Source organism: Echinops telfairi, unplaced genomic scaffold (assembly GCF_000313985.2).
Source record: "Echinops telfairi isolate 266 unplaced genomic scaffold, ASM31398v2 ScPeMD7_7457;HRSCAF=8495, whole genome shotgun sequence".
Lineage (NCBI taxonomy): Eukaryota > Metazoa > Chordata > Mammalia > Afrosoricida > Tenrecidae > Echinops > Echinops telfairi.
Window position 1 is genome coordinate 38,849,447 of NW_022111357.1, and position 9,320 is coordinate 38,858,766.

General features: G+C 52.5%; 2 protein-coding genes across 2 annotated transcripts in view; one reads left to right on the forward strand and one right to left on the reverse strand.

The window, feature by feature from the left end:
* The first annotated feature begins 269 nt into the window (after positions 1-269).
* The window catches only part of ACOT7 (acyl-CoA thioesterase 7), a 128,969-nt gene continuing 119,918 nt past the window's right edge, over positions 270-9,320 (forward strand). The window contains exon 1 of the mRNA XM_045299215.1: positions 270-346. Coding sequence (XP_045155150.1) covers positions 300-346 — 47 coding nt within the window. The 5' untranslated portion in view covers positions 270-299. The remainder of the gene's footprint in view (positions 347-9,320) is intronic.
* On the reverse strand, positions 3,657-5,559 carry LOC105978854 (ubiquitin-conjugating enzyme E2 variant 1-like). The gene is made up of 2 exons (XM_013005237.1): positions 5,540-5,559; positions 3,657-3,930 (listed from the first exon to the last, which is right to left on the reverse strand). The coding sequence occupies exons 1-2, from the start codon at positions 5,557-5,559 to the stop codon at positions 3,657-3,659; spliced, it is 294 nt and encodes a 97-aa protein (XP_012860691.1).

The window sequence follows — 9,320 nt, forward strand, 5'->3', positions numbered from 1 at the left end:
CAAGGAGCATTCTGGCCAGGCTTCTTCCAAGACAGATTTGTTTGTTCTTTTGGCAGTGCTTTCGGTGTTCTTTGCCAGCACCGTAATTCAAATGCACCAAGTCTTCTTTGTCTTCCCTACTCAATGTCCAACTTTCACATACGTGTGAGGCGATGGAAAACACTGTGGCTTACGTTAGGCAAGCCTTAGTCCTTGGAGTACCATCCTTGCTTTTCAACACGTTAATAAGAGGTCTTGGGCCAGGCACCTGCACTCTCCGGTCGCCGCCCACCGCCACTGCTGCCGCCGCTCCCGCCAGCATGTCGGGCTCCGACGCCGAGACCCCGTCCGCTATCCAGATCTGCCGGTAAGCAGCGGACCCGCGTGACTCGGCGCGGGGCCGGGGGCTCCGAGTCAACGACCCTGGCCTGCTCCTGCCGCGCCTGCCACTCCTGAGCCCCCGCGGCCCCATCCCTGCCGGATCCTCCCCTCCTCAACCGGCCGCTCCCGGCCCTCACCCCTCCCCGCGCTGGGAGGGTGGGGCGCCTGCCGGCATCAGGTCTCCGAGCGGAGCCTGGCCCATCTGGCCCCTTCCCTGCGACCTTCACCCATGCGTTGGGGATGCGCCTTCCTGATGCTGCGGGAGCCGGCGGCCTGGCGGTGCGCGGCTCCCCGCGGCCCCCGCCGGTATCCGGAGGGCGGCGGCCCGGCGGCCGTGGCCACGCAGGTCACTTGGGCGAGCAGTCGGAACATCGCGACGCGACTGGACCCTTCCCGGTCGGTAGTGGAGGGATACATCCCCTCGGGCCTTCCTAGCTTCGCCCCGCCCTGATGCCCCTTGCGCTTCTGAGCCTCACCCCAGGGGGGATCCCGTTTGTTATCTAGGCGATGCTGTAGAGCCAACTAAATCCACTAAAAGGCAGAGGCAGGTCACCCGCCAGCCGGACGACCGCGCCTGGAGACGTCAGAGGCGTCCGGTTTTCCCTTTGTAGGTGTCTGGAGTGGAAGGGCCTGCAAATAATCCATTTCTGATCAGGGCCTCCCCCTTTCCCCCCCGTTATTTATGTATTTATTTTAAAGATGAAAGTGCTAAAAGGAAGGACAGATGTTAGATTCTTCTGCTCCGTGTGCTGCCAAGAAAAGGGGATGGCCCATTTGTGCCCGCGAGCAACTGACACAATAGGGGCAGACTGTGCATCCAGGGCTTGTCTTGTCCCCCCTACCGGGTGAGTGGATATATGCCCCCAGAGGAAGCTGGAGGTCACGAGCTAGCTCATTTCCCCCCCCAGAGGAAGTGGGGAGGACAGGCTCAAGGTTGCTGCGGAACTGGAAGCAGAGGCAGGCCTGGCTTTGGGGTGTGGAAGGAGGCTGGCCTTGCTTCATTTGTGTGCACCTGCCTGCCTGCCTAACGGTTACCTGTAGTGAAATGTGGGAAAGTGTTCACTACAGAGTAGTAAATAAGCGCAAGGAAGCCCATGCTTGCCTAGATTGTTTGGCAATCCGTGCCTGTGTGTGTGTGTGTGTGTGTGTGTGTGTGTGTGTGTGTGAAGGGCTACCCTCTGGAGAGCTGGTCTCTGTTTGGCACGTGGAGATCCGGGAGCGCGTGAGTCTGCTAGCTGGAATCATACCTGTCTGAGGCAGGTTCTTTGGATATTGACTACTCTTCAGAAGTGTGAACAGGGAGGGCCTAGGCAGACGGAGCAGATAACTGGTACTGCTTCCTGCCACACCCTGCCTGCTGGTCTGGCCCGGTACCTTTCCTGACAAGAAGGAAGGGCAGTTTTGACTTAGTTTCTGAGAGGAGATCTTTGAGGGAGCTGGGCTCTATTTGTGTTGTTATTGGTCATGTGGATGTGCTGGCCCCGCCCATTCCAGGGAACCCAGGCAGAGGTGATAGAAAAGACAGATATTGGGAGTTGAGTCCTTGCTTAGGGCTCTGCCATCTTGGCTGGTGACCGTGGGCGCCATCATTCAAAGAGTCACATGCATGTGGGCGCCATCATTCAAAGAGTCACATGCATTTCACCTCCGTTGGCTTGCCCATCTTCCCTGGGGTTCACCTCTTGGGCCATACTGGGGAGGAAGTGGAGACTGAGAAACTCACTAAGGATGCCTGGTTCCCGAGGCCTCGAGGGCCAGGTCACCTATCAGATCTTCAGATTCCGTGTCCAGCGTTCTTTTCCACCACTCTCCCTGCTTAAATATTTATCTTATCTGTGTAAGGCTGGACTTGTATTTACTTCATCAGGACGATGAACAGCTTGGTGGTGGATGAGTCAATCCAAACTCATGGTAACCTCATATGCGCAGAGTAGCACTACCCGGCGAAGAGTGTTCAGGATGGACCTTTTGGAAGCCTGGCTTGGGAAGCACCACTGGGTGGAACCACCACCCTTCAACTTGGGAGTTGCAGGTGAATCCACTGCCACAGCTTCCTCCTGAGGAGCAGCTGGTAGGTTTGAATTGCCTACCTTTCAGTTAGCAGGGGAGTACCACCGGGGCTCCTTTCCCTGTGGAATAAATCCCCCATACTGTCGGCCATAATGATCCTTGGTAGGACAGAGGAGAGGGTTTCTGAGACCGAAAATATTTACTGGAGCAAATAGCCTCGTCTTTCTCTCTCTGGGCAACCTCAGACTTGGCAGTTAGTAGCCCAGTGTGTAAGGCACTCTGTCCCAGGGCTCATTCTTCCCGGGAAGATGGTGTTGTTGGGTTTTTTCCAGTTGGCTCGGACTCCGCAATCTTACGCACAGCAGAAGGAAACGCCACCCGGCCCTGCGCCATCCTCACAATTGTTTTGCTCCAACCATTGCTGCAGTCGCAGTGTCCCTCCATCTCTTCCAGGGTCTTCCTCTTCCTCATGATGTCCTTCTCCAGGGACCCGTCTCTCCTGACATGTCCAGAGTATTGGAGATGAAGTCTTGTCATCCTTGCCTCTAAGTAGTACCCTGGCAGTCCTTGTTCCAAGACAGATGTGTTTGTTCTTCTGGTAGTCCATGGCACTTGTAATATTCTTTGTCAACACTGTGGTCCAAATGCATCAATTTTCCTTAGGTCTTTCTTAGTCAGTGTCCAGCTTTCACATGCAGTGAGGCATTGGAAAATACCATGGCTTGGGTCAGGGGCATGTTAGTCCTCAAAATAACATCCTTGCTTTTCAACATTTTATGGAGGGAGGTCTTCTGCAGATTTATCTAATGCAATGTGTTGTTTGATCTCGACTGTTGCTCCCATGAGCATTGATTGTGGATCAAAATAAAATCCCTGACATCTTCAATCTCTTCTACCAACAAGTAGCCTCTACATATTGTCCTTTTTTAAACCAGCTTCTCAGTGTTGATCTGAGAGGGCTTTGAAAAGTTCATGGAAACATTCCATTATCTTCTGATTCTATTTTTACCTTGTGGGCACTTTTGTTTGCCCTGTGGTGCCCCACTGTGGTTCCAAGCTGCCTCTTTTTTTTTTTTTTTTTTAAGAGCACAACTTACATATTTCAAATGGACAAAACATTAGTATCATGTACAGTGTCTTAAGATAACTTGCCCTTGAATGGGAGCTTCCTGTCCAGTACATTCAGGTCTATAAGACGTTATCTAAAAAATGTACTACAGGTACTGTGGAAAATGAAGACTGCTTAGTCGAATGGGGAGGGGAGGGCCTGTGGTTTTTCTTGGTGATTAATTGCTGTAACACTGTCTTTCGGGCGGCTGAGGGAGTTTCATATTTTCTTTAGACATCATTAGGGGCTGGACCTCTTGCAGGACAACTTTGATGCTGTAGGAATCCTGCCATTTTGCTAGCACTGATATGGCTCTTGGGTCCACCACTTCATTAGAACTATTAACTCCATTCATATTAATTTTTGTTACAAATCTTACAAAGGGGAGTGCTTCTGGGTATTTAAGTCCACATTCTATTTTAAGGCTGTATATCTGGTTTTTGTAAATTGTCCTAGCCCGTGGTGGCTGCCATCTTGTGTCGCTGTCGCTCCCCAGGCTGCCTCTTGTTGTCGTAGCTTCACAATTGTCTGCTGTTTCTCAGTGCCCGCCTGGACCAGGTGGCCTGCCTGCCAGGAAAGATGCCTGGTTGGGGTGAGTCTTGGGAGCAGAGCAAAATGAAAAAGGAGGGTGGGGTATTCTCTGAAGAGGGTTGGGTCTCATCGATTTGGCCCAAAGAAACCCCAGGACACTGGCAAGTGGACGCACAAGCTGGGAAACCCTTTAAAGACATTTGAGCTGACACCTGCATTGAAAGAAGAGCCTCCCTGCCCAGGACAGCCAAACCCATAAATTTAACAAGGCTTCACTGGACACTTCCTTCACGAAGCAACCAGGAAGGAAATCAGCCTGTGGAAAATTCAGGCAATCCAGCAGGGAGAGGCTGCTAACCTCTTTAACGCCCCTCCCACCCCACCCTCTGTGTTACCTGCTCACTGGCACTGACTGTGGGCTAGCACGTTTAAAAGCAGGGGTGGGGGTGGGGCTGGCGGGTGTTATGAGCCCAGCTCTGGAGTCTTAGGCCCGGATGTGAACTCTGCCACTGCTGCTGACTGTGTGACCTGAAAGCTGCTGCTTATTACCCTTTCTGTGCGTGCGTTCTCTCTTGGGCTGTTCTGAGGGTTAGCAGAAATAATGCCCGTCCAGCACTTGGCAGAATACTGACCCATTGAAAAGAAACCGTAGCCCTTTTTATCTGAAAAGTGGGACGTGAGCTCAGGAGACGTCTGCCTGTGTTTGATTTAGATCCCTGTCCTGCATTCTGGCAAGTTGCTAAGCCGTACTCTACCTGTTATCTGTAAGTTGGAAATAATAATAAAAATAGTGTCCATTTTCAAGTTATTGTGAGGGTTTAAACCTGACATGTGTGAAGAGGAGCTCGCTAGGGAAAAGAGGAAGACTCTTGATAAGATGGAGTGCCATAGTGACTGCCACATAACAACCTAACATAAAAACAGTTGAGGATGGTGCTGCTGGTCCAGTGTTTCTTTTTGTTGTACACAGCCTTGCTGTGAGTTGGAGCCAACTGGACGCCACTTAACAACAGGGAACTAGCTTACATTTGAGAACCCAAACTTTGAAATCCATGCCACTGGGGCGCTGCTTCCTCTTTCATTTTTCTCTCTACCTCCCCAAACCCACACTCCCTGCCGTCGGAGTCTGGGTGCTCATAGTGACCCCCTGTGGAATTCGAAGACAGTAACTGTTTTCAGGGTATAGAAAGCCCAATTTTTCTCTCGAGGAGCTGCTAGCAGTTTCAAACTGCCAACCATGTGGATCACAGCCCAATTTGTAACCACTACACCACCAGGGCTCCTGATCTCTACCCAAGAAAGGCAAATGCTGGGAGAACATTTCAAAAGAGCATTTTTCCTTTGGATGATTTTGAGTAGTGTTGGTGTTTAGTTAGTGAGTTTTCTTTCGTGCACTCAAGAGTTCTAAAACGTTCGGGCTGGAAGGACCCCTCTAAGCGCAGTTCTGTCATCTCACAGAGGAGAATGTGAGGCTCACTTAGACTAGTTGTCCCAGGTCAACCTCAACTTATCACCATGGTCATTTCCTACCAGATACTGTCTGGGGTCATGTTTCCCAGTGCTCGGTCCAGCTCAGCTTTGTGCTTGGTTGAGGGGCTTAAACATGACGCGCCTGTGTCCCGTCTCCCTTGGCCCCATAGAAACTCTTGTCAAGTGAAAGGTTCAGGGACCTCTTGGCTCACAGGTTGACTGTCAGAGAACATGACACTGTAGAGTGGTAGTGCCCACTAGAACTTCCTACAGGGATGGGAATGCTCCTTTGCTGAACTGTCCAACATGGCAGCCACTAGCCATTAGTGACTCTTGAGTACTTGAAGTGAGGCTAGGCCATGGAATGCTGAAATTTGAATTCCACTTGCATGCTAATTATTGTAAACGTTAAAAAGCCACATGTTGCTAGTGGCTACTTTATGGGGCAGTGCAGTATTTAAAGGGATTTAAAAACGAGAATTTACTGATAGGCATTTGGGGGAGGATGCTCAGAGCTCCCTAGGGAGGCAGTCAGCTGTCGTCAGCCATTCTGGAGGGGATTTTGTTTTGGACACTGCCCGGGACGCGGGAGCCCTGAGTGCTTTGCTTTTCAGGTAGGTAGGTGAGTTTTTTGTTTGTTTCTGTCATGCTCTTAGTTGCAGATCTATTCGAACGTTCAGGAAATCAGGTTTGCTTTGTTTACAGCTGTACCAGGAAGACGTAGAAAGGTTCCTGGCATCCAGTAGATCCACCAGTCATCACGGAATTGACTGGATGGGGAGGCTACTGTGTTCCAGGGTTGGGATCCTTTCCCCTTGGAGACCTCTCTGTAGTTGTGCAGTGGAGTTAATGAACACATGTTCCTGTATGCCGGGAAGTCAGTAGAGAAGAGACCCTGGATGACAAGGTTAAAACTGCCTCATCCCTGCCACCTATTCCAACTCATAGTGACCCTACAGGACAGAGTAGAACGGCTTCTGTGGGTTTCTGAGACGAAATCTTGACAGGAGTAGAAGACCTCAGCTTTCTTCCTTGGAGCAGCTGGTGGTGTTGAACTGCTGCCTTTCTGGTTGGCAACCCAACTTGTAATCCGCTGTGCTAGCGGAGCCCCTGCCTGTTTCCTGAGCTGTGATCGTTAGGGGAATAGATCCCCACGCTTTCTTTTCTCCCATGGAGCCAGCCACTGGGGGTGGGGAGTGGGGGTTTCACGCCACAGCCTTTGAGTTGGCAGCTGAGTGCTTAACCTCTATGCTACTGGGGCTCGTAAACCTAGAATCTGATTTATAGCACCCACACTCTGAGCTAGTATTCGGGAACCTTCCATAAAATGAGGCCCAGTACTAGCTAGCTCCCTTCCTTTGGGATGGAGGGGCCCTTTGTCGCCCAGAAGAGCCTGTGGTAGGTAAGGCCTACCTTCAGCTATTCCTGTAAGTGGGACAGGCAGCCTGGCAACGCCCTTGACCTGGCACCTGCAACTGACAGGCTCCTTGGTGTCGATCAGGCCAGAAGTGGCTTTGTCCCCAGGGATCCATGGCCTGCGGTCAGCTGATTCTGGGGGCCGGACTTCTGGCCAGAGTGACTGCACCTCTCCCTGAGCTAACTGTTGTCTGCCCCTGCCTAGCTGGTGGCTTTTTCACTCTCCGAGATGTCCTGGGACACAGATGGGTGCCTCCCCTGCATCACATCCCTGGACTACCTGCCTCTGTCTGTGAGGGAGCTTGCTTAAAATACGGATTTCCTGCATATTTAGTAGAATGTCACTAATAAAGTGCACATTTTAAAAAACATGAGATAATCAGGAACACTTGGACAGTCCCTTGATAGTTCCTTGATAGGATGTTATTAAGGGGTACTGGGTTTTTAATTATTGTGATAAAAAGTACATATGTAAAAAAACTGGACAATTTTGTCCAGGTACTATTTCTCTCGTGACATTGATCACATGCATTGTGTAGTCCCACCCTCCCCACCTTTCTTTTCCAGGTGATTCCACACCCCAACAGAAACCCCATGCCCCTTAGCCAGGACTTCCCCTTTCCCCCTCCTGTCTTTGGAAGCCACTAATAAGCTTCAGTCTTTATAAACCTTTGCCTGTCTCGTATCATTGGGGGGGTTCAGACAATGTCTGTCTTTCTGTGACTGACTCATTTCAATCAGCTTGTCCTTTTCAAGGTGCCGGCTGTTTGTAGCACACACCACTAGTAGTCCTCGGAATGCACCACTTTTTGCTTCTCCATTCATCTTCTGAACACTGAAGTAGGGGCTTCTGTCTGCATTCACACCTTCACTTTGTAAGACTGGGTCATGTGGCAGTTTCCTGTTCCACATTTTGAGAAGCCTCTACAACCGCAGTGGTACCATTTTACAGTCCCACTAGCAGTGGATGAGGGTTCCATGAAGTGGAAACTCCTTTTCAAAGTGACTTTATCGATGCATTGTGCACATGACAGGAAAATGCACCTATTTTCTGTGGGCTTTCATTTTGATTCCTGGTCCCTGTGTGACAGAGTAGAACTGACCCCACAGGGTTTTCTTGGCTGTAATGTTTACAGAAGCAGATGGCCGGTCTCTCTCCTGCTGAGCCTCTGGATGGGGTCAAACCCTTCACTTTAGGGCTCCTTCCTCGAAGATGACAGACAGCTTTGGAAAACCCTGTGAAGCGATTCTGCTCTGTAACCTGCGGGGTTGCCACAGGTGGAACCCCCGTGGAACCCCCACCGCAGCGGTGGGTTAGGGTTTTTATATCTTCTCGGATGCCAAGCCCTCTCAAGTGTCTAAACTAACCCCGGGCATGGAGGCAGGAGAGCTGAGTGCTTTCCTCACTAAATAAATACAGCCTGCAGGCCTCCAGTCCACATGGCTGGGGAGGCAGGGCTCCTCTGCATCGCCCTCTTCTCTGCCTTGAAACTGGACAGCCACCACCTGGGGAGGAGCGGGAACCTACCTGGTCGGCTTCTTGTGTCATCCTTCCGTGGGGACACAGCCTCAGTTGGACCAGGACCTCTGCTAGTGGGCAGCCTTCCAGCATTCCCGCCCGCAGTCTGCTGGGCAGCCAGGCTCAGGACTTTACATCCTGGAGGAATGTGCCTCCTCCCTACCTGGAGGGGATGGCCCGGCCAGCGGGGAGTCTAGGCAGCAGGATCAGGAGAGGGTGGTGATCACCAGGATAGCCATTTCTGCCGCCCCCCAGACACACAGGCTGTGGCTCGGTCTCATTTGCTCGTCAGAAGCCCGGATGACTGGAGGACTGGCTGGAGGCGGGGCTCTTGGCATCCCCACGTCTCAGAGAAGTCTCCCAAAGGAGACTTCGGGACGCAGATCCCTGCTGGGCGACTGGAGGGCCTGGCGGAGGGGCGGGCCCAGTCTCCGCGCCCACGCCCCCTTGGGGGTGTGGCCTCGGGGCGGGGCAGGCTGGTCTGGGAGGCAGGGAATCACCTACAGCAGCCGCAAGCATGATGAAGCTGCTGGCCAGCGCTTTCCGCCTGGGTGAGCTGGCCCAGCTGACGGCCTGCAGGAGGTCGCTTACCGCCCGGGAATGTCTGGGGCCCCGGGGCTCCGAGGAGCTTGGGGAAAGAGGCCGGGCTTCCTTCCAGGCGCTGGGAACCAGGACTGGCCTTTTGTCAGCCCCACCCTGTGTCAGTGCGAGGTAAGACCGCGGGGCCACTTTCCCAGCGCAGCGAGGCGGGAGGACCGGCAGCTGCCCTGGGCCGCTGGGCCAGGAGGCGCTTTGGGATCTAACTGGTTCGGGGAGCGATGGTGGATGGGATTGAGTGTGCTCACTTTGGTGTGACCCCTTGGTGGAGAGACGTGGCATGTTTCCCCGCAGAGGAGTGGGCCGCGG

Bases quoted from the DNA above. Each gene is read 5' to 3' on its own strand.
- LOC105978854 (XM_013005237.1), bottom strand. From the start codon at position 5,559: ATGACCCCAGACAGTATCTG. The intron at 3,931-5,539 runs GTAGGAAATGAC...ACCACGGGCTAG, and splicing joins ATGACCCCAGACAGTATCTG to GACAATTTACAAAAACCAGA.